Source organism: Dermacentor silvarum, chromosome 1, assembly GCF_013339745.2.
Source record: "Dermacentor silvarum isolate Dsil-2018 chromosome 1, BIME_Dsil_1.4, whole genome shotgun sequence".
NCBI classification, from domain to species: Eukaryota; Metazoa; Arthropoda; class Arachnida; order Ixodida; family Ixodidae; genus Dermacentor; species Dermacentor silvarum.
Window position 1 is genome coordinate 17,785,106 of NC_051154.1, and position 26,032 is coordinate 17,811,137.

Here is a 26,032-nt window from a genome sequence, read left to right on the forward strand (position 1 = left end):
ACAGCAGTTAAAGGGTTAAAGCAGATGGGAGGAGAAACAGGTTTAGTCTGATCTACACTGCAACTGAAAAGTCCTCTGCTCAGTGTGGTTTTTGAAATTGTCTTTTACTACACTCTTTATTAGATTAGAAAAAAAAAAACATTCTGTTAAAAAAAGACTGTTCAATGCTAATACGAAAAGCAAGAAGAAAATGGCTTCACAAGAAATCCCTTTAAACAGTCAGAATGAATACCTCTACCAAAGAAACACACTCGTCACTCTCATGCCTTTTTTGCAAGAAAAAGAAAGCACCGGTTGCAATAAAATAATATTCATGGAAGGCAAAAATAATGGTCACTGCTGGTTATGAGCAGATGCAACCCACCCACATGCTTATTTAAAGTTCACAAGCTTTGGGTTGAATTCTATGCAAGCACTGCCTGCACGTGGCACAGGTTGAAACACCTAAGGGCTTGAAACACCTAATCACCGAGCGTGAACAGTCACATGGGTAACACTGCATTGCTTTTTATGTCCAGCCACGTCATCATGGCAGTTCTCATACCCCATGATCGCTTCGTTAAGTGCAGTTTTTCATGCACAGTTATAAACTACAAAATCTAACTGTTCACAGCTGATGTTGATTATTATGTAAAATGAAAAATATTATAGCTCATTTCTTTTCTTTTTAGCCCTTTGCAGTTGTGTGTCGAGCAACTCATAACCCGTGAAAATATCTATTCAGGTCAAATGTCCCGTGGCGGCCAACACGCATGTGTGCTCACCAGTTATTTGGGCTGGAAATGCCAGCTTTCGGTAACTTTTTCAACTAGTAAGTGCATTTCGCAATGTCTCCAGATAAGGGCAGCACTTTTTTTTTTCCTTCCTGCATGCTTGAAGGGATTTTCGTGCAACTTGTGCCGTGAAGCACCGACAGGATGGTGACGCTTTCTGCGTGTGTGTTTCATTGAAAGTGAATCAAAAGATGATTTCAGTGCCGTGAATGAATATATTTTGTCTCCAGATGGTCACAGAAAACATCCTCAGATGAAGATGTTTGCTTAAAAGAAAGTGACGAGGACCTTACAGACTTGCAGTGCAAATCCTGGCCTCCACCCACAACTGTGTTGTGAGCACTACCACATAGCGCCCAAGTACTGTTGAGAACCTCAGGAATAAATAAATTTTCTGAAACAAATCTCTTAACATACGTTTGTTTACCCGAGTGCTTTTCCTGCATGGCATCTAAATGCGCGAAGTGGTTCCTGACTGAAACCATAAAATGGGTAAATGCACATGATCACAATGTGTTAAACTTGTTTTACACATTTGAATTGTGAGGTCATTGTAGTTAAGCTGAAATGATGCCACAAGTTCTTTTTCTTTCAACAGTACTTATTTGCAAAGGCTTTCCGTAATGTCAAATGCAGTATGCCTCAATATGTATTATTCACTCAGACAGCCCACACAGACACCAGCAACAGTCCCCATGTTGCAATTGGTAGCCACAGCCGGGAAGACTGGTGTAAAATTTCAAAACTTCCCTAGGTTTAGAACAAATTTCTTTTCTTGAAAGAATTCCCAAAAATCATAGATCAAAAAATTTGTCTAAACACTGACAGCACTGGAGCTAGCCCACACAGCTAGCCCACACAGGATGCAGTCAAGTATTGAGTGGAACAGCCAAACAAATCTTTTAAAGCAAAACCAATCCGACAAGCTGTCATGTACCTGTAGATAGTGCTTCCATGTTGTTCAGCACAAATTAGCGGCTATCTGACAAGTAATTTTGTAAGACTTTGCCCTAAGACTGCTAGTAGAGAATTATACAGCTTCTGTTGTGAAACTACTAGTCAATTCTTTAATTAAAATGCAAAAATGCTCACTTTTGGCCTAACACTAGAGATATGCATTCTCAACATTAATATGTATTACTGCAACAGAACTGAAGTATTCTATGAAATGTCAGCACAGGGTCTAATTCACTGTGCTGTTGAACTGTTTTTTAAAATCCATTGTTAAGCTTTGAAAGAGAGTGCTTAAAGCATATACCAAACCATCAAAAACATGCATTCTTAATTTAATTTTGGGGTTTTGCGTGCCAAAACCATGATCTGATTATGAGTCACACCATAGTGAGGGTCTCCGGATTAATTTTGACCATGAGGGGATCATTAACATGCCCCCAAGGTACGAGACGAGGGCATTTTTGCATTTCGCCCCCATCAAAATGCAGCCGCCCCGGCCGAGATTTCATCTCTCGAACTCGTGCTTAGCAGCGCAACACCATAGCCGCTAAGCTGTGGCGGGTAATGCCTTCTTATAAACGCATAGCAAAAACGAAGGAGTCTTTCGACCTGCAATGTGCAAAGAATTTGACTAGAAACCTGAATGCACAGAGTAAAAACCTCCCGAGATCCGAATACAGCTATGAGACATAATCGCTCTTCAAGGTGGTTTTTACTGTCTCCTGTTATGTTACGAACTTGAAAAACAATTTTGAAAATTTAGATACCATGGTTAAATGCCAAAAGCTGAGTCTCCACGTATGTGAAAAAAAAAAAAAATAACTATCCCCTCATGTTTGCTATGGTAAAAACAGTGTTTCATTGCCTAAATGTAGAGATGAAGATGAAACTATGTGTAGTACATCGCCATGTTGCTGCCACATCCGGTATTTTCACACAATCTCAGCGATTTCGAAGCACACCTCAAAGTTGTTTTTTGCTGTCTGGGACGACACAGAGGTCTAATCAATCTAGTGTCAAATTTCTCATAAGCGGATGACAAGAATATGAGTAAAACACTCCTTTACAGTTACCACAAGCACCGTGCTTCATACCCAAAATGAATATTTTGTGTAATCACTTCCAAGTGAATTTTGAAAAAACGTTGAAGGCAATGTGCAATGTATTGTACAAGGGGTCTTAGGAGGATAACCGCCAAATTCAGAAATGCAACTTAGCTTGAAGCCCGTGCTTGACTCGATTTAAAGGACGCTTTACGCAAACATGCCCAGGACGCTCATTGCATTTGCTTGGGTACGTTCACAATAGGAGTCACTTAAACCAAGTCAAGCACGGACTTGAAGCGAAGTTGCATTTCTGAATACGGGGGTAAGTAAGCGATATGAGAGGTCACACTTTTGTGTAGTCAATGCAAGCACACCCACCAAAGTCTGAGCGTGTCAAAATGCACTGCATGGCGTGGTCTGGAGTATGCCTTGTGTTGGTTGCTCCTGCCTCGTAACACGTGCCACACAGGTCGTAGTCGTAGCAGATTAGACACTTGTAACGTTTGCCACGAAAGTTCGCTTTCATACAGGAATCACAGCTCACTCCTGTAAAAGAACATTCAAATGAACAGTTTTCATTAAGACCATAGCTTTCACTGAAGAAATGTTCACCAAGATACAGATATATAAATACTCCATAAAATACTGAATACTGCATTGTGCCTACTTCATCATGTGTCTATTTTACACTTTTTCTTTTCTTTGAAATACCCACTTCAGTGCCTAACTTAGCAGGTCACTAAATTTAGCAAGTATTTTGTCACCTTAATGACAACTTTACCTTTTTGGAGCCGTAGCAACCCCTTAGTGACATAAATCGCCAGTAAATTGCCCTTGCAAAATTCCTCAAGGTACTTTGGCGAAGTTCAATTCATTGCCTCATTTTATCCCAAGGGGGACATATACACATTTATTTGCCACGACTTTTAGACATTATGAGCTCATTATGCCGTTTTATACATAGCAGGCAACGCAAGTAGTGTGGCCATAGAAGTCCCACTATGCATTTCGCAGTGCAGTTTTTCTTGATCCGAAATGTTTTTTTATGAAATAACTTTATATTACAACTACAACTCGGGGACCCAAGTTTACGTCAAATCACGTATCACCCACAATCACAATCACCCCAGCCAGATGGGCAAATTTAGTGACATTTCGAGCTGGTGCACTTGACGCAGCAAGTGTCATTTTGGCGGTGTGCTAATATACCAAATTTCATACGTAGCAGGCTACGCAGCGGATGCTATGCAAGTAGTGCGGCCACAGAGGTTTTGCTCCGGGCCTTCCGCAGGCCAGTTGTTTTTGATCTGCAATATTTTGTAAGGAAGATCTTAATATTTACAACATCTGCACGCAAGTTTACATCAAATCACATAATACTTGTGCATATCTGTGCTTCTAGTAGGCGACATACTGTGTTTTGGGCGTAATCACAGCTGATGCGCTGTGGCCACTGGTCACAGAAGCATGTCACTCCGCTTGTTTAGTGGTAAAGAGTTTCAGATCTCCGACGCCTTTCACGTAATAAACACGTCCTATTTTGCGACATAAAATTATGATACTTAATTTTATATCGAATTGCATGGTTTGTACCCATTTTTTTTTTTCATATGCAACGCACTACTGATGCAAACAGTGACAGAAGTCATAGCGTTACCTGCTATGTATGAAACAGAGTATGGTGCATCAAAGCTACTCTTCTAAGCAAAGCACAATCTTGAGATTTTGTACCATTTCGAAAATCCGGGGTTGGTTTCCCTCTTCAGATTACGACCATTGGCTAGTTATGACAGCACATGACTTAAAGGTATAGTTTAAAAAATCATAGGAAATAATCGAGAAATAATTTTTTGTAAATCCTAGTCATCACTTTGCTAAAAATGGCATGTCTTTGGCCACGACCTGGCAAGAGATGTTACTGTTGCCAGGTATTACTGTTGACAATGTCCCAATTAATGTTACCTAAAAATGTTGCTAACACTGACCCAGTTATTTAATGGTGTATACATGCCTAGATAAAGCTGCAACCTATGTATCACAACTACAGTCTGATGCAAATTTCCATGGCAATAACAACAGCTGAATCATATTTTCATTTTTATTCAAGATTGACTACAATTAACAAGCTTATGCAAGTGCACTGAAAGCTAGCCATTTTGCCACACATTTCACCAAATTATGAAACTTCACATCAAATGTTTCTTTTCACACCCAATATTTCTCCTCTCCACCTGAGCTTCATAAAATTAGTGGATATCAGTGGCATTCAAATCTGTGCCACACCAACGACGTAAATAAATAAAGTTGCGAGTTTCATCATCCCAAAACTGCATGGCAAGTTAAGTGAAGGATGTCGTATTGAAGGTTCCAAATTAATTTTGAACCCCTGGTGTTTCTTAATGCACACCCGTGAGCAAAAAAAAGTATACGGACCACGGCATCGCCGAAAAAACAGAATTTCTTTGTAATTAACAGGCATAAACTGAAATTAATGGGTACACTGAAAAGTTTGCAACGCCAAGTTTGGACTGCAGTCCTCAATTTCAAGTTGCGTTAACAGACAGAAAAGAATCGGCTTTAGCGCGCAAACCCTGGTCCATATACTTTTGCTCACGGGTGTACACCAAAACACCAAAGTACTACAGGAGCATTTTTGCATTTCACCCCCAACAAAACGTGGCTGTCAAAGGAGGGAATTGAACTTGCATTGTTTTGCTCAGCAGCAGAACATAGAGTCACAGAGCCACCACAGTGGGTCCCTACAATTGCCCCACATCTGTGGCTGTATGCATATCCCAAGACACTGTATTAGGTGGTGCCATATCTACCCATTATATGTGGCACACACTGAAGTTGCAAAGCAGCTAGGAGCAGGCATCGTTTTCATGGCCAGACTTCTGTGTAGTCTGCCAGGGAACACAGCAAGTACTAACTAATAAGCATACTGGGACAGTAAAATTACACCAATTACATTTCGAGTGCGAGTCCAAATCTATAGTGGGCTAAACTTGTGACTATCTGCATATTTTCAGTGCAACGCAGAAAGGCCTCTACCAGCAACCCTCACCAGACTCCCTTGTGCTTTACCTTTGTCTCGCACCAGACTATCTAGCGTCTAGAAATTACTAAATCTGTTTCCTTCATCTAAATTTCCCTTCCCTTGGCAACCATTCTATTAAAGCAAGGGAGGTGGGGGGTAGGGAGGTAACGTACCCTCAACATCACACAATTCACTTTTTCTTTTTATGTCAATCAAAATAATATTTACCCGCACCTTACCTCTATCAATACTGTAGTCCAATTCAACCGTCTACCTATCATTTTGCATTCAGCCACTTAGTGCACAATCCTTAGTCTCTCAGGTTTCTTTTTATCCTCCAAATTTCAGCCCCAAGATAACTCGCATCTCATTCTAAACTAACAAAAAAGCGTTACAAATAGAACATAGGCAAAGAAACAACTACAACAAACACGGTGCTACCCTTTGCATATGTCCCATGCTTAACACAATTTTGCAAGTTTACTATGAATTACCAACTCACCCATGTTCACACCTCGGTAATCTATTTCATTCCTTGTTTCCCCATTCAGACTTTTCCATCCACTTCTAGAGCACTAACACTTTTCAAACAAGGTTATAAAATAAAATTCTGAGGTTTTACTCCGGTTTAATTTTGACCACCTGGGGATCTTTAATGTGCACCCAATGCACATTAAACACAGGTGTTTCTGCATTTCACCCATATCGAAATGCACGCGCCGCAGCCGGGATTTGATCCCGCGACCTCGTGCTTAGCAGTGCAATTTAAGCAAGGTGAGAAAGCGTTCCCAATCTGAAGAAAATGCTACCTTGAGAATGCAAGACAAATACTGTTCCACTGCATACAGCAAGGAGCCCACAATTTTGCATAATAGATTGACTTGCTCTCCTGCAGCTTTATAGACCCCCAACCCCCTATTTTGTCAGCAGTATGGCTGACAATGGCTATGACCATTGTGTAAGGCTAGTACACTATCAAATATTACTAGCATATCTAGCCTGTGTGGCCACATGATCCTCTTGATCCTAGTACTACTGTCTACACCATGGCTGGTAGGCCTAAACAAACTGTGGTCATGGCAACTACACTACTCTCAAAGGCCGCCACCACAAGCTTCAAAATGCAAAATTATCGGCAGTCCACATCACTGGCTTCCACCATCCAATTCTTCTTCCCTTCTTGACACTTAGTATATTTCTAACACCAGTATATGTCAACAAAACAGCAAGGTAAGCCTCAAAGTACCAACCATGGAAATAAAGTTCATCTTCAGTGAAGATGAACATAAAGTTCAGTGAAGAAAAAAGTGAATGGGAACATCCCCAAAGGGAGCAATTAATTTTACAAAAGCAGCCATCCGGATACATACAGCATGTTAAGCAGAGAATGGCAGAAGCTTTATTCAGGCTCTAGGAAATGTATGTCAGCCAAGTTCTGCGTGGTACCTTGGTATGGAGCTTAGGGAACTGTCATCATAACCTCATCCCGAAAAAGTGCACAGTTCCACTTGACACCATGTAGAAATATTACAAAAGTGAGAGGAGCTGCTAGCATATTGTCTCTTGTAATCAGTCCTCCAGTGGTTAAGCTTCCGACTACAGCCTGTTAGCAGCCAGTCACCACTGGACATGTCACCATGGGTTCATTAGCATAGCTGTTACAGACACAAGGCAATCGTAAATCTAAATCTCTGTGGTTCACTTTCCATGCTGCCTTTTTAGGCACTCCACCCAGACCCAGTTTGCTGTCTAAATGCGTCTCACAAGCCCATACAAGCATCTTGGCGTAAGCTAGGGTTTTTGTGAGAGCAGTATTCAATTGCAGTGGGTTCCCAGTTTTCCAATGCAAGCACAACTTTCTTACGATACACATACCTCAAGGTTAAATGCTTGATGGCTTACTAGATCCTGCAACACACAAATTCCTTTTCAACTGTTCATGTTTAAGTTCCATAACCCAAAGGCCAGACCATGAGCTCAATGCAGCAATTCCAGGGTGGCCATCAAGCATTTCGACCTCTGAGACTGGCTGGCAAGAGTGTTGGACTGCAGGCATTTCAGGTAAGTTCAATGTGGTTTTCAGCATACACCCTGTTGTCCAGACTTGAAACCAGTCTGGTGAGTCATAAGAGGCCCCTAACAAGGTGTGCCGATTGCAATGCACTAATAAGAGCTTTGCTTCACTTAACGTAAAAGAGAATAAAGACATTCCTGTACCCCTTTATCAGCATATATGCTTGAATCATGTTGCAAACAAGTAATATTTTGGTGGGGGGGAACGGGCTTCAGGCTTTGTTCTGGTGCATGTTCAAAGAATACCGGTTGAGGTACTCTTTCTGTCTATGCTTGGTTCGACATCCAGCAGGATAACCTCCAAGCATTGCAGTAACGAGAAAAATCGGAAATTAGCAACACAAGTTGTCAACATTATCAATAGTGCAAAGCTTAGTGCCATTCAAGGAAAAGTGGTTCATACTTCTACATTGCCATGAAATAATAAGCAACCTCATTATCTATAGAAGCAACATAGGTGCTTTTTATAAAAAAATACAAGCATTTACTAGCCGGAGAAGTGAAAGCACTCTTTTTTAATAATATATCAGTCTGGATTAATTCAATATCTCTATTCAGTGTCCCTTTAAGTGTTGAATGTCACCAATTCATTGTGTCAATGTGTCATTGTGTCACCTACCAAAGCTGATTTTCACAAAAACTACCCATACACTTCTATTAAATATGCAAGGTAAGTTCAGCAAGGAAAGCTACACAATATCTTTGTACTCTTCAAAATTCTGCCATCAATGCTACGTACAGGCACTCAAGGGGGGGTGTCACACAGAGCGACCGAGTTAGGAGTAAACTGCTAAGTGCCACGGGTGCATGGTCGGCACACAAAGATGGAGCCCATTATTCTTGTAGTTGTGTAGAGGAGCCCCACAAGTGAGCCTCGTACATTTCCTATATCGACGATCTGTGAACCTCTCAAGCGCCATTCTGCAAACCACCAGACAACAACACTATACAGAGCTTGCAATTTGTCTTAAGAAGCCACATTGCCAAGGGTAACCTTGTGTGTGCCACCAGCCTTTGAGTTTTATGTCAAATATATCAGAACAGCACATGTCCCTATGCTAAAAAGGGAATGGGACATTTGAAAGGCAAAACGGTAGGCAATGCAAGAAGAAAGGCTTCCACGCTACGCGATGTATGTTCTAGTTGAATGAGTCCTGCTCTCAAAAGTTCACACAGTACTCAAACGGTCAACACTGACGGCTGAAGAGCGGCTTAATCGGCTGGACCTCATGTCCATTCACTGATTGCCAGCCAGCATCAAAGAATTTATTTCCATGTTTATGGAGAAGCCTCGGCACATGAAAATCGCAGCACGAAGCAAATATTCAAACCCAACACAAAACCACATTAAAAAAATAACTGTAATAAAGGCAGTGCTGTTATGGTCATTCTATTGAAAGTAGGTCGGTAGGAAACAGCTTGGCGTAGTATAATCATCATGCAGTCATTTTATGGAATAATCTTATGCCTCACAAATATGCACGCATATACATTGTCGTATCGCTGAATAAAATATATGTATAGTTTAGGTTCAACCCCATCTATGGCTAATCATTGCATGCTGTTGCTTGTTCACAGTGTTAGGTTAATTGCGGACTGACCACAGCTGCACAGAATTATTCCATGTTTGACGCTTCTTCACAAATTTACCTGCCTATATATGTAATCAGCTAGATGCCACCCTTTGTCATAATATACAGGGTGTTTCAGCGAACACTTGCAAAAAATTTTTAAAGGTTGCGAGTGGCAGATAGCACAATTCTAGTTCATGAGCTGGTCTATTCGAAGAAGCGAACATTACTGACAAAAAAGGTTGAAATGCATAATCAACTAATTAACAATAATTCACTAATTAAGTTTTAACTAAATTAACCTTATGGCCCATATTACATTTTACAAATTCTAGCCGTCGAGTTCGCGAGGCGGATCTAGTTGGAACGAATTCTCAGGATAACACCAGTTTCGAGATATTAATTCCTGAACTTTGCAGAGAAATTCCTTGGCGTTCCAGTTACTTTTGTGCTTCAATGCATAAAACGGCGCTTTGTTAAGAAAGTAACTGGAACGCCAATGCATTTCTCCGCTAAGTTCAGGAATTAATACCTCGACTAATAAATGTTATTTCTCTCTCTGGAGCGTCTTGAGATTATTCTTTATTGAAATATCGCCACTGGAGCAGGGAATTGAACCTTTGACATTGTGTTCAGCAAGAGAACACCATATCCACTGAGCCACCGTAATTAGAGCTAGTCACCGCCTTTGTATTTTTTTATAAAAAGCACCTATGGTGCATCCACAGATACTGAGGTTGCTTATTTCATGGCACGAACGAAAGCCAACATCGAACCCAACGCTTACGCAGTGTGATCGTCTACACCGCAGCCTATACATCACTACACATAGCTCACTTTTTTTTTTAATCAGAAGAAAATGATGCGACATGTCCTTGCATACAACAGATCACCAATGACAAGAGAGCATCTAAGAAAAAAGCAAAATCGGAGTTTTTTTTTATTTGAGTGCGAGAACTGTCAAATGTTCAATGTTTTGCAATTTATCAAATTTTGCTGCCAACATGAAAAATACCGGAACATAAGAAAGACTAATACACTATGCTACATGTTTAGCATGTAGCAAAGTATGTCCAGAAAAAATTTCAGAAGAAACGGTAACAAGACATTAAAAGCTTGCCAAAAAGGCGCATTCTTTTAGTCTCCTGTTCAAAAGCCATGTTTGCCTTTTGTTTGTGTTTGTATGCGTGTGTGTGCATGTTGTGCGCTTGCGCAGACAATTGAGCATATTATTTCCATTATTGAAGTTGAGTTAAGTAGGTACGAAAAGTATGAAAGCATAGCAAATATGATTAACTTTTTTTAACCTCTCAAAGTCGAAACATCATGCAATATTGCAAGCCCCATTTTCCACCTTGTCTCGGTTAACATTTCTTCATGCTGAAAAAATAACGTAAGTTTCGATGTGTGGAGCAATTTTGCTATGCCATATAAACATTTCGTTGAATTAGTCGGGACCCCCCTTTGACTGTCCTTATTTGAAAACACCCCCATGTGAAATTCTGAGTCTGTATGAACCAGCGATATACTTAGTGCTTCTATTTACGCCATATTCACTTTTCAAAATGAAGGGTGCTTTAAGAAACCAAGCACTGCACATGCTAACTCCCAAAGCCAAGATGCACAAATGACACTGGAGTTTGCCCCTGTATCGCCTACGACAAGTCCTACAGGTCAGCATGCTGCTCCAGTTCAAGTGGCAGATAAAACAACTAATCAACTAACACACATATGCTTCACATATTAAGGAAGTTTAAAAAAGTTTGATATTAACAGAAAAAGACAGCAATATAAGCAACTCTGTGCTCCAAACCATGATCACATTACCTTGTATAGAGGCTTATGAAGCGAAATGTTTTTCATAGTTGTGTCGATTAGTTAAGATTCACATGCGACGCAAATCTAAATTATGGGGTTTTACGTGCCAAAACCACGATATGATTATGAGGCACGCCGTAGTGGGGGACTCCAGAAATTTGTACCACCTGGGGTTCTTTAACGTGCACCTAAATCTAAGTACACGGGTGTTTTCGCATTTCGCCCCCATCGAAATGCTGCCGCCGTGGCCGGGATTCGATCCCGCGACCTCGTGCTCAACAGCCCAACACCATAGCCACTGAGCAACCACGGCGGGGTGCGACGCAAATCTCCAGCCAATACCTCGATGTTAAAAATTAAACAGAAAAATTGAAATTCTTAATATTTAAGTGAGGTAATCCAATGCAATGAACAGCCGTAATTAGAATGTCTTCAATTAAAACAGTAATAGTAGATTTTTTTCATATAAACTAAACATAGATTGACAACGAATGAGAGCTATACATCTCTCAATACAATCAATGCACGTAAGTTGCACATCAAAAAAAACTTTGCTGTTCCGAGAACCTTTACAGACTAGGACTCATAATTATAAATACAGTAGAACCTCGTTGATCCATTCCTGTCACATTCTTCTGACTCTTACACTCTAAAGCACCAGTACTGTTTGGTTACCATACAATCATGTGTATCAATTTGTTATGTTTCTTTTCCCCATTGTTCATAAACTAATAGCAACCTCAACACGGCTTACCAAGTCAAAAGCCAAGAGGTGGATAAATTCATGTTAGAAAAAAGTTAGGCATGCAGACGTGGACATAAGAAGAGGGAATTGAACAACACAAATGCAGTCTCCCTCTTGTGCTTATGTCTGCATGCCTAACCTTTTCTTTAACCCAAATCCCTACCAACTAGCTCAACTTTGTCATTCTAAGGTGGAGAAAGGCACAACCAACGTTCGCAGATGCTGTCTTCTAACCTTTGATACCTTGTGCGGTTGCTACAATATACAAGGCTGCACGGAAATTGGGAAAAAGCAGTGAGGGCTAACAAAGAGGCTTCTAATAGTGAATACTACTGGTCAATCTGGAACGTTTTTTAGATGGGAAGCAGCTTATGGTCGGGACTATGTCACTCCCTCCCTCCCTCCGTCCATCCGCCGTGCGGCGTCCACACCCCTACTGTGCATGCGCATCCTCCTCCCCCTCCTCTCCTTGTCTCATCTCCTCTCCTCTCCGGATTGCGCAACGAATGGCAACACCTGCGGCTCCGCGCACGATAACGCGAAGCAGCTTACTTAGGTTAGAGGCGCAACGGTAGGCGCTGCATACTGCGCTGGGGGGCGCCACTGTAGCTCGCGGTATAATGACGCGCGCGCCGCTCCTCTCATTCTCCTCCCGCAACACACGGTAAATATAACGGTAGCTACGTACATAACCTAACGGAAACAACGAACTGAAAACTAATGGGAACTTTAGTCGATCCCATGGCTGCTTCGCATACTACTCAGGGTTCCCTTACGGGAAGATGGTGTAATCCCCAAGTAAAAACATTTTCATCATCATCATTTTTCGCTAGTCGATCTGAATTGTGCCGCTCTGTGCCAAGTTTTGTTGCTCTCTCATGGATTCTCCACCCGGCACACTGCTCTAGATCAACCAGTGGAATTCACTACAAGATTCGACACAAGCGCGAGATGCAAATTACAAGCTTCATTTAGTGCCACTCGCAGCTACAATCGATCAAAAAAAGTGTAATGTTCAACCTAACTGCCAGGCAGGAATAACGATCTCTTGTGCAGGTTTTCAACATTTGCTGACGTTGTACTCAACTTCAAATAGGGTTTTGTGCAAGAGTAGCCTTTTTATTTATCAGTAGTGCTGCCCCAAGCATTATCAGATGTTACATTTCCCTGGATCATACATTCTCTTCCTGTGGTTTCCATAAAAATGTACCAACGGGGGTCTACTGTAATTAACAACTGCTTTTTGGTGCTTCAAAAATAATTTTCTTAAACTTCCAAAAAGTGTTCCTGCTGCCACTCATGCCACATGTCATTTTGAAGGATTTGGCAATTATTGTGCTTTGCAGGAAATGCCTAAATCCCCCCCCCCCCCTCTTTTTTTTCAGTTTTCATCCGTACAGGTTGCACAAGAGAGTGAGCTGTAAGCAGTTTATAAAGTTGCAGGATTCAAGAAAACCAACTTATAATAAAATATGTTTAACCAACAGACAAGTTTTTGGCACTATGCATGGTGCCTTGATGGACATGAACATGCCTGGGGCTATGCAAGATGCCATAGTTTCAGACCACATGAATGTGCACTCAATACATGGACATCCTGCCCTTTTCGAAACACAGCCGAACCTACCACCTCGTGTTTCGAATGAGCAGAACCATATAGACAAAGCCACCGCAGCAGGTCCAAAACAAACTTTGCTTATGGTAGAGGGCATAAATGCTCTTTCTCATTTATTACCAAAATTTAAGCATACTAGAAAAGGTGGCACATCAAGGCTTTTCTGACTGAGCCCAATACACTTGACAGAAATTATTAAACCCAGCATGTTGCAACAGGAATGTACCAGTCTGTTTCACACTTAGGGGAAAACTCAGCACCTTGCGAGGTGCTGAGTTTTCCCTTAAGTGTGGAACAGACTACATGCACAAACGCTACCATTTCATCACATCACAAACAAAACCAGGTGCATTTAAAACAAACATGAGACTTACGTGCAATATTTCTTGTAGAAACGGCTGTTATTACAAAAATATGGAGCAACTTATACAAGGGTGCAAGTTGTAAACCAGAAAATGATACATAAATTACAGTGTATATGTTTCCATATCCATCAAAATGCCCCAGATGAATAGATTAAAAGGGCAAAACAGGGCAGTTGTTGCAGCCATGGCTGGAATAACTGCTCATGCCATACAGAGCAGACTTGTGAAATTTAAACACGGTCCACAATGTTCAATGGACATAGTCACAAGGAAGTCTTCCTCAGCATATGCATTTTTAATGGGCCATGCATTGCCACGAAGATTTCAAGGAAATAAATTTACTTGCCATATTTCGAACAGACCCATTAAATCTTTTGCTTCCTCATTCATTACTATGCAAGTCTAGTTCCGCAAAAGCCATACACAAGGACCCTGTCAGGGATACAAGCTTATGCAACAAGAAGAGATGCAAGGTTTCAATAGTTTGAGATCAAGACCATCAGTTTCCTATTTCAATTCAACTTGTGACAGCAGTGGCACACTGATTCACACAGTAGGCAGATGTGTTGGAGATATAAAACTGCTCTACACATACACCTATGAATGTTTTATAGCTATATTTAGGCTATGAGAAATATCACAGTGAAGAACTTTTGACAACTTACGTCTTTTACTGTACACCAGGCCTCTTTTGCATTCTATCACCACCGAGATTAGCCCACTATGACCATTCATTTATGAGCATACTTACAGGCTCTTTTACAAGTTGCACAAGCCAACCCTATACACAGCTTACTTTTGTTTTCAGCTGGGAAACAATGTTTTTGCTTAAAATTTCACTAATTCCTATTCCCATAACACATGACATTGAAAACAGACTAAGAATTAAGATCTCATCTGTAACTGCAATACATTTACACCCCTGCATCTTTTATAACTCAATCCCCCCCCAGCCAGCAAGCCTGTCTCAAATATTTGAAGGCAGTGACACATGTGCAGCCACGACAGTAACTTAATACAACTGCCTTTGCATGTTGTCGCTCAATCTTGCCAATGAAAACTTACTTCTGAATTGTACAATTGTAACATGCGCATGCTCTAAACTGTAGCGGCAATATATGGCTAGTGGGATTCGAGCCCAAAGAGGTATCAGCGATGGCGTAGCAGGGAGCTCACCACCACGGGGCCCGACCACCAGGGGTTCTTTAAACATCCACCCAAGGCTCACCTCAGTAAAGACACTCTTTTGCATACCACCCTAATCAGAATGACGCCACTATGGACAGAAATTGAAACCGCAAGCTTATGCTTAGCATTGGAACACCATAGCCACTCAGCCACCAAGTGTGGATCGCTGGCATACTTACAAATGACTGCAAAATCAAAGCAGCCTTGTGATGAACAAGCACTGCTACATAGTGTTTCACTCCCATCACTGCAAAAAGCCTACTATCACAATTCACTGCAATATCAAAGAAACTTGAAATGACCCAAGCAATCATCCTGAAAACTTAACTTCTGCAAGTTATTTTCAAAAAAAGCCATGAAAAAACATCTAGTTGCAATGAAAAAAAAGTCAGTACATTATCCTTAATTCATAACTACATACATTTCATTTTGTTCAACTGTCGAGACCGGCACAGCACAACACTAGTTGCACTAAGTGAGAGAGGAAGTACCCTACGATTTAGAATATACAGTTAGAGGGAAGACTCACGTGGGCCACAAACACACTCTAGTGCTCTTGCTGTACCATGGCACATTGCTTGACACCTTTTCTGTGGTGTCTCAGTAGCAGACAATGTGACACAGTGTGACATTCACTTCCTTCTGCAGTAAACCACATCCATCTGCATCACCCGTTCCCTGCTGGTGCCTGAACTTTTTACACATTTGAGACTTCCAAGTGAGTCTTGCTTGCTGGAATTTAAACGTGTGCAGTATATGAAATTCAAGCTGTTGATCATCATAAAATGTCAGGGCTGGCTATATATTACTGAGGCATCATTTGCGGTTCGTTAGAAACAGCCGAAAGATTGTCTTAACTCCAGTAGCATTCTAGACACTTGCTCCTTCTAGGAGCGAAGCTCCTTATAGCGGCACCCGTTCCATCCCCGTCGTCGTAGTAGTAGTGTGTAACCAGTCTGAGAAAAATGAGAAAAAAAATTCCGAAGTTGTGTCCGTAGCGCGGAATCGAACCAGGGACCCCTCGCTTCCGAGCGCGCGGCGTTAGCCCACTACGCCACGAAGCGCACATAGACACACGCACCACGATGGCAATAAATACCCAACATTAACGAAAGGCCGCGTTTCTAGCGCGTTTCTAACGCGTTTGTGCTAGCGCGTTACGGCCCGTGTAAGACGCTGTGGCCTCTCCGCCTTACCTTCAACGCGTTTCGAACGCGCTGCCCAAGGCGGTGGCAAGTCAAGTTCAAGTCGAGGAGCGTTTATGAATACGGGGGGTATACTCTCTCAGCAGTCATGTGATGGCGTCGGCAAACGCGGTGCACGTTCCGGCATGTGTAAATGGCTGCGTAAGACGCTGTGGCCGCTCCCCCTTACTAGAGAGTACTGCACGTTTCTAACGCGTTTGTGCTAGCGTCCCCTTAAGCGGGAGATCCGATGATTCCCTCCGGAGCTTTGCCCACTCATCATCATTCACCCCGTGGATATGCTGTGAATTTTTTTTTAATCCTCTCAACTTCTCCAGTCCCCAAAGACTACTTGAACACAGCAGAGCAGCCATTTCATAATGACAGCATCACTGAGCAGCACCATTGCCACTGATGCAGAAAGCAGTTATTTGTGAAACGCAGATTTTTCTTGCTTTTTTTTTTCATTACACTAACAGAAGCTAGGACAATGTGACATGCACATGAATTTCAGAATGACTGGTCAAGCAAACTACAAACTTACACAACAGCACTGAAAGAATTTTGGATTGAGGACGGAGCTCACTAACCAAATGTGTTATCTTTACCAAAAATGAAGGCAAAGTCTTAAATTTAAGCTCTTCCACTTTCCCAATCCTCATGGATTAACCCTCCCTCCCCCCCCCCCCCCCCCCCCACTGGCATTAACTTGGTCCTAAACTTCAAAAGCAGTACAGCGTGGACCTTTGGCTACATGAAGTGCTCTTGCTGCGGAGATAATCAAAGCTGAAGCAAGGTAACAGGAAGGAATGGGCATATACACATGACAAACCACTTTGTAAAGTATTTAGACTCAATGCTATGTTATTTGCTTTAGCTGAGAGTAACATCTAACACAACATTAGCCTACCTCAACCAATGAGTGGCACTTGTGTACTATTTTGTTGTAGGCGTGCAGTCAAATTTACAGTGGCGTCTTGGTGTGGTACAGTGTCCTGTTGGGTTTACGTATGCTACCTCTAGCTAAAGTACAAAGTTGGAATGCTGAGTCATCTGCAGGAAGGGAATTGAAATAACTGCAGACATTTGCGTTCAAGCCACGATCGCTACATCATCTGTGAAATGGCTCCACATTAATGTTACTGTGCTGCGGCCACAACACACAAGAACTGCTCTGGCACTTACATTATCTTTGAATTCAAGGTGCAGTAAAGTGCTGGGAGTTACCACTCAAAGCTGCAATTTCATTTGTGGCTGCACCTTGCTGTACTGCTCCTCTGCCAAAAAATCAAACAGTCCTGACCTCTGCCCTTCAGAAATTACTGATGCAGTTTCCACATTTACAAAGAGATTACATATTTTGCTGGACATGCATGCGACATGCTGGGCAGCTCAGCTCACATGTCCCTCAGGTTGGCAGAATTCTTTCAATGCATATGCTTCAACAAAAAAGTGCAACCATTCTGTGACCAGCCATACATTATTTTCTCCCACATACTGCCAGGGATGAAAACCAGGGCATCACAGCCCAAATAATTACTCTCTGCACTGGTGGCTATGGGACCACACAATGAAGCAGTCGAGAAGAAATGACTCTTTCACAAGGGGCTAAGAAAGTTCGTTGACAGGATTGAAAATAAGCACATGTTCCGCACATTTTCACAGCCGGGATAATCTTCATGGCTGCTTAAACATGCACAAATAACTAAGCAGCCAGCCTCAATGTTATGTGGTCATCAGCAGCAGCGTGAATTTTATGTGTACTATGTACTTTTTCATTCCAGCAAGTTCACTGAAAGTCCCAAATGTGGAAAACTTGAAGCAGTGGCAAGGAACATGAGACTGAGGGATGCAAACTGCTGCAGCATGAAAATACCAAGTTGCGCCAAATATTGTCTGCTATGGGAACAACACTAAAATGGCAGCTAAGTGTTAAACCACACTACAGTAGAGCCCTAGCAAATTCTTTTCATAGGCACCCTGTAATATAAGTCAGTCACCTCTAGCAGCAGAATATGCATTGCTAGTTAGCCTGTAACAGTCCACTGAGCAGTTGACTGGGCAAGAGCAGCCAGAGTGCTTGTGTTCTCACACTGTGAACCTTTTTATACTTGTTTTCATTGTGTTACGTTCTGGTCACAGTAACAAGAATTATGTCGTGGGCTGCAACAGTACCCACAGCAATTTGCCAAGAATGGACACTTTCTAAAAATGCCATGTGAGAAGAAACATTAGCACTGGATCCAGCTTGTTCGCCACAAAAGGGGTTGAAGAAAACATACAAACCCTGTAAGCATAAAACATATGCAAGAAACAAAAGTTTGTAAATCTCTGACTTTGCACACAAGAGCACACTTGAGGAAAGGGCAATTGCTGGATAATTCAAAACACTATTCGCCATACAATATAGATGCTTAGCATAACAGGGGAAGCAAGTTGTGCAGTAGTGAACAAGAATGCGCTAAAGAGAAGTTGAAGTAGTGGTCGGCTGAATGCGCATGAAAGGCCCATAAAGGAAGAAGAAATGCAGATTGAGCAGTCTGCTGCGAGGTTCGCAAAGACTGCAAAATAAAAAGAACTAAAGAAAGAAGGTAAACAGGTGATTCAGAGAGAGCTATGGCCACTAATTGCAACAGACTACACTACTCACGCAATTTCTTAATTTCTGTGAAGTGTTATGCAAGCTGGTCATTTCAGCAACTTTGTTTTGCATCAAAGATAATAAAGAAGAATGGAAGTGGCACACTCAAAAGTTCAAGAAAACAGATGCAAAGCACAATTCAAGCATCTATTTTCTTGGTCGTGACCCAATGCAAGAAGCCCTCTCCTAGTGATCTAGAGAACATTTTAGTGGTGCTACTTAGAAAAATATGTGCAGTATGTCAGCACAGAGGACAACTTACAACAATCTCAAATTGGATGCCACGTTCACTGAAATGTGAAACTTGATTTGATGTCAATCCAGGACTTTGTTTTGAAGTTATTTTTCTCTTACGAGACAAAAAGTTCAGACCTGTAAAGGTTTTATATGTGTACGAACTTCTACGAAGTGCCAGAAGCAAGCTCTAATAACAGTGACTTGCTTTTGCACTTCAGTTAACAGTTCATAAAAAAACAGCACCTTGTTTATTTGCTTAAACACGCCATAAATTTCGCAATGCTGAGCAACCGAACAGCTCAGCATGAAGGAACCCAATATGCCAAACAATTTTCTGAATGACAATCGCTATGGTTGATTGCCAAGATCCTACAAAACAGCCATTACACATTCGTCACGTTAAGCAACATTCAATTTTTCACATGAACAATTACCATGAAAAGTCCACTGCCTTAACTTTTACACTTGGCGCCACACTGTGTCAAACGCACGACGAGAAACAAGCGATTCGTCGTGGACGTTATAAAAATGTCGGATTGTAGGACATATTCTAGAACGTGTAGGTGAGTGGCAACACACTTCGGTGCATTCGGAGCCGGCGCTCCAGAGCCAACGCCTCAAGTTTCTGTTTCAACACCAACGACTGCAATTACAGTACGTTCTCCTGTGACGTTAGCCGGAATGCTGCATGCAGACGTCATTGCGATGAGCACAACGAAACAGCGCTGAAAGTGCTATACTACGAGGGTGGAAACTTGACAGACATGAACACTTGCGTTTATCCAGTGGGCTAGAATGCAACGCAGCACAATGAATTCGAAAGCAAAGAACTATTGCAGTTGGTTCAACAAAATTGCAATGCAATGAAGAAAATCCATAGGCTTAAGCGTTACAGAGGATCGTAGAGGAGCAAGAGGCTTCCAGTAGCTGCGTTACCTTATGCACCCCAAAACTGGCGCAGAGCTGTATATAAAGAAAGTGCGACTCCATGAGAACATAACTTAACAGGCGTTTCACGAAGATGTTGAGTACTTTAAGCCTTGTGACCCTAGCTAACTCACCTTCATGCCGAGACATCCTAGAAACAAAATAAAGTAGTAAACAGGGCCCGTAAGACGAGGCGGCACGAATAATTCCGAGCTTACAGCGGAAATATACATTCACTATGCCAGCATCGGCGGCTGTCCTTTAACAAATATGCCGAAGAAAACTTTTCATTCTAGCCAAAGGTGTTCACCACCGCGATGTACTCCGTCTACACGACGTTCCTGCCTTCGATGACGTCACACACAGTGGTCAAAACATGAAAACATGGCTAACGTGAAATAACAACTCATTAATAAGCAAGATTTTAGGTAAATACAATTTTAAACGTAATTTTTATGCATCATAAATTAAACATAGGTTGGTATCAGTGCTATGTATTAATCAAACTCACATGGTCGAAAAGAAATGGCTAGCCAATAAAGGCGACATTTTACTCACATTCAACAACTATGGATAAGTTGGTTTCGGTTTCGTGTATGGGAGAATGGGAGCACAGTGACGGAGGTCTTTTGTAATTGTACACAAAATTCATGCGCAACATGCAAAAAGCGATTCGACCCAAAGTTACTAGACAGGATTCGACCACCGTCCATTCGTCCATTTCTGCGGTACCATCGGCTTTGTCATCACTTGATGCAGGAAGGAAAGACTTGGTGAAAAAATTGCTGGCTCTCCCGTAATCGAGATAGACGTAAGCATGAAATAGCTACCATATGGCGTCTTTTGCTGCTTGTGGTGCCGCCGCCTTCAACCGCTTTTTTTTCTTCTTCCAGCAGTGCAGCGTGCTCAACGTCTATCGCTTTTTCTTGTTAGTGGTCGGGTGTAAATGTGCGGCCAACTCATGGACCGCTGGCGTTCGATAGAGTACAGGCAACCCTGTCTCACCGCAAAAGTATGGAGGTTTTTTTCATGGTTTTTTTCCTTCCTCCATGCGCAAAAGCCTGCATTCATGGAGGAAGGAAAAAAACAAAAAAGTATTTTTCTTCCTCCATGGTATTATTAGTCCATACCTTTTGAACGTTGCAAAATGACAAATAAAACTTCAGCGTACTAGAAGTTACAGCTTGAGTGATATTGTGAACAAACATTAAGAAGAAATCGTAAGCAATATTTTTTGTGACTTATTTGGGAAGCAACTAGCGTATGTAAAGCGGTCCTGTACACAGGGTTGGGGGCCTAGTTGCCCGGATAATCTCGCTTTGTTCTCGCATTAAAGGGACTGACAACCAATGCTGACAACCGATTTTTATGGACCAAGTTTTTATGGCGCCACGAAAAGCTCACTCTCGCTAGTGTTTACAGCTGCAGCGGTTACTTTCAAAAGTGCGTGGATATTTTGTAAGCAGAATTTTTTCATCCGAACAGCCTCTAAAAAACTAATTCCCTCCTCCAGCAACGCTGTGAAGTGATAGCGATGCCGATAGCCCACCTCGCAAATTGTGAAAGTCGCCCATCGTCCTGCTTTCACTGGAGGGAGTGCAACTATGGTTAACCACCTATATTGTCACCTTTCCAACCACTTTTAAAGTTAAATATAAAGTACACGCCTACGTCATGGCTGGCTTGCCCCGGCGTCGTTATTCTTTCGAAAGACGAGCCAAGCCAACTCATCGAAGGCGAAGGTAGCGCCACTTTTCTGCTCGCGACAAACAAAGGCTTATCTGCACATTGCAAGTTAAAAAAAAAACTTATAATAAAAAGAATGTTACTGCATTTAAATATTAATAAAAAGACCAGGAATTGCGTACACTAGGTCATGTGGTATAGACCTCATAATTACGTTCATGTTTCTGCCGCGTGGGGCGTTAAAGGTAATTTCTAGTGAAGAATTAAAAATATAAATCCACGTTTAATGAGAAAAACAAGGCCCATTCTAGCCAATACGATTAACAATATTTCCATCAGCAGGGTTATCTCAATTCATGTTCCGAGCGTTTGTGCTATTATGCGTGCGTCCAAGCCACGGAGTAAAATAAATTTCAAGAGCGCCAACTCCGCTGCTGCGCAATGCATTCGCTCGAGACAAACCGAACGCGGACGCCGGGGGTCTAGCTTATGCCTTTGCTCTCTCCCTCCGCTCCTCTTCACGCTTCCGCGAGTGCTTTCTCGTTCCCTTCTACTTATGTTAGAGTTACTGTATATGCTCCCTACGTAGGGAGCATATACAGGGCCGCGATTTTGTAGCCATGACTTATGACTTATTCTATACTAGTCTTATCATCCACCGCTCACGGCCGGCTGATCCCGTTGATAACGCGAGCGGACCGTCGCTCTGACCACTGACAAAGCGCGATAAGCGCGAAAAGGCATTATTACCGGAAAGGCATCGCTACAAAATACCGGCCCAGTAACTCTAACCAACGCGTCTTATAATATATATATATATATATATATATATATATATATATATATATATATATATATATATATATATATAGGAGGCGTTGCTTTATAGGAGGCGTTGCTCTAACTTGATGATGATTTATTGGCATCCCCTTTGAAACGGGGTGGCGACAAATAGTCACCTAGCCTGCTTGATTTCATCAGGTATACTACACATGTTCTTTATCTAGCATTTTTGTATACCTTTTTCAAAAATTTAGCTTGTACCGCTGCCTATGATTTTAAGAGATCAGGTCGTATCCATCTTTTCCCTGCTTTTTTTCCACCAGTACTCTAATCGTCTCTTGCTGATCTCTACGGCTGATCTATTTATGTTTCCTTCCACTTTAAACCCAAGCGCTTCTGGGAGTTGCACGTTACCTACGGTTCTCGCTGGGTGGATCCCGTCGCATTCCATTAGGATGTGCTGAGTGGTCTCTGGATCTTCACTTATGTCATCGCGTAGCGCCATCTGTCGAGGCGCTTGGAAACCACTCAACAGCTTGCTTCCATGTGCGCATACGCAGAGTGGCGGAGACCGGCGACGGCGGCGCGGAACGGGCAGCGCTATAGTGCCTAGAATATACATTCTAGGCACGACTGTAGCAGCGCGGCACCCGTAGAGCGTGTCGTCTGCTAGAAACGCGGGCCCTCGGCCGTCTCGATTTGACAGCAATCAAGCACAAAAAAAATTATGCGCACAAATAATAAAAGCGCAAATAAGCACACGGTACCGCTTTTATGCACATATGAGAAACATTTTTTCATGTCTTTAGAGGAACCAGACGACAAATGATGCTGTACAAAAAGGCACAACAGAAGTATTTGTTTTTCACTCCTCTACATCTGCGCGGAAGCGAAGGTGCGAAATTTGAGTCTTCCTCGCTTTGTTTACCATGTCTGCAGTATGTTTATTCATGCCTGACGGAACAAGGTATCTTGATACTTGCAATTGTGCGTGAAGAGACTGAGCAACAGGACAGTGTTTTGTTCCCGGCTGTAAATCTGGGTATGGCAAAGGACACGTGAAGTTTTCGCTCTTCGCGGCGCCATCTGATTTTCAGCTACTGCACCAGTGGAGACAAGAAATTCCTGAAAGTAAGCAAGCGCTTAAAGCAATGGACAAATTATGTGCCCGACACTTCGAGAAGCACCTTATTTTTGATAGTTACTTCAGCGAGCACAAAGCCGATGTCCTACTAGATGTAAAGAAAGTGCCTCGACTTCAAAGCTGAGACGTTCCTTCAATTCTTGAGAGAAGCCTGGTGCAGCTCAATGATGCTCAATGCCAGGAGGAACCAGAAACGCCGATGCGGAAGGACGGGAGGAGCTCAATTTGTCTACAACTACACACAGTGCATGTGCCTTTCCTTGTCCAGAGACATGCGGTAGTGTAAATTCTCAGCCTTGTCTTCGAGAAGATTCCCCCAGTTATACAGACACATAATCTGAGCTTCCCTGGTGAAATTCATAAGCAGAAAACACAGGCAGGAATTCCGCAGCATTATGTTTTAATGAGAATGCGGCAATTTTGCTCGCAAGAGAACCGGGCGAAACGAAAAGCACCGCGAGAAACAAACAAGCAAGCGAAGCATCTTAGCACTTGATGTGTGCTCAAAAAAAACGAGTGATGAACGTCAGCTTTGCATAAAAGGCTTGTCTTCTGTGATTGCTTCAAACCACCCGAACTGCCGTTATATCTCCTTACCATTTGCCTAGTTTTTTCTTTCGGTCTTATAGTTTCCATAATTCATTTATTTTATGTTCCTGTGCCTTGTATAGTTCCATGTTGCCCACCTGACAAATGCCCTGAATTTGGCCTGTATAAAATAAATGAAATAAAATGATACATGACCTGGTTCTCCTGCTAACGCCACTCCAAGAGCTATGCCAGCTATGCGCGCTATAGGCATCAGGGCATGAGCGGAGCAGACAACAAAACAGGTTGGCAAGCAGGCACCATTGCTATAGCAACTGTAGCAATGACAAAAAGACCGACAGACCCAAGCTTTTTTTTTTTTTTTTTTTATTGACCTGCCCGCCCCTCTGCTGCTTCGATTGGTTGGGCCCGCCTCTCTGCTCCACAGTTTTTCCTAATCCGTAGCGCCATCTGGCGAACACACTGTTAAGCAGAAGCCGGCGTTTCAGAATCTGTCCCTCCCAGACGAGCAGAGTTGGCGCTCCTGTCTTATCTTACTGCGTGGTCCAAGCACACTCAACTTGACCGTGTGCCAGTCGATCCACGTGTTTTCGTTCGTCTTAGTGTAACACAGGGTTAGAACCGGTGGTGGCGCAACAGAGTGCGCTGCGCTGTGGGCGGCTTCTCTGGTCTCCATGGTTGTTTGCCTTAATCTCTTGGACGTTAAGGCAATCCTAGGGTCGTGGGCTTATGTTCCTAATGACCAACATGGGTGTTTGTGTGTTGAGCGCAGTAGCACAGTTCGCGCCCCTCCGCAGCAGCCCCCCTTGTCCAGGAACTATGGGCCCAAACCAAACCCCTCACCCAGTCAACCCGGTTGACTGGGCATGATGCCGGATGTTTTCGTTTGGGTGCCCAGATAACGGCTCTGGCTTTTGGGTCAAGGTCACTTAATGGTCGCCGACAAAGGGAGCTAAAAGCATTTCATGCTTAAAATATGTCGAGTGCGATATTACACAGTGAAAGTGATCTGAATGAAAGTGAATAATGACAGGTTGTTGGTGCTAATTATTTTTATTGTAAAATATTTATTTGTAGGTTTTACTGAAGCTCATGGCTGGGCGGAGCATACACAAAGCAGGCCCATGTGGCACGTACTGTAAACATGGCCAATTAAAGCTCTTTTGAACACGGGCACCAAGTTGCAGCTCATGTTACATGCGAATGTACGCCTAACACCCTACACTTTACTGATATAAATGACCACACTGATCGAGGTCTCATTATACGTACCACACCACTTAATTGGCAACCCAGTGAAAACACTTAGTCCGAAGTAGGACTATAAGCTCAAGTGCCTCGAGCGGCCAGTCATGCAACAATTTTGCGTGTATTTACGGGTTCCTTTCACGCTTGGAAAAACACTTTTATGTAGGACTTATTGAGCAACAGAAAGCTGTATCAAGAGTTTTCCATGTTGCTCTACAATTTTCTTATTAACACTTTTCATCTAATTATAATATTTTAGAAGTTGATTTATTAATTAAGACTAATTATGTAATTAGGCAGAATGCAAAAAATAATCTGAGTATCTCAAGCTACAGCAAACAACATTACCTTGGTTCTGTCCAGCTACGTGACATTTGCATATATTAAAATATTGGTGCACGATAGTTAGGACACCCTTATATATATCAATAATTAAAGCAAAATT

At 42.3% G+C, this 26,032-nt stretch overlaps 1 protein-coding gene across 1 annotated transcript in view; it reads right to left on the reverse strand.

Moving 5' to 3' along the window:
* Nucleotides 1-20,533, reverse strand: part of LOC119457459 (E3 ubiquitin-protein ligase KCMF1-like) — an 83,365-nt gene extending 62,832 nt beyond the window's left edge. The window contains exons 1-2 of the mRNA XM_037719028.2: nt 20,312-20,533; nt 3,152-3,319 (exon numbers count right to left, since the gene is read on the reverse strand). Of these exons, the coding sequence (XP_037574956.1) occupies nt 3,152-3,319; nt 20,312-20,327 (184 nt within the window). The 5' untranslated portion in view covers nt 20,328-20,533. The remainder of the gene's footprint in view (nt 1-3,151; nt 3,320-20,311) is intronic.
* Nucleotides 20,534-26,032: the final 5,499 nt, after the last annotated feature.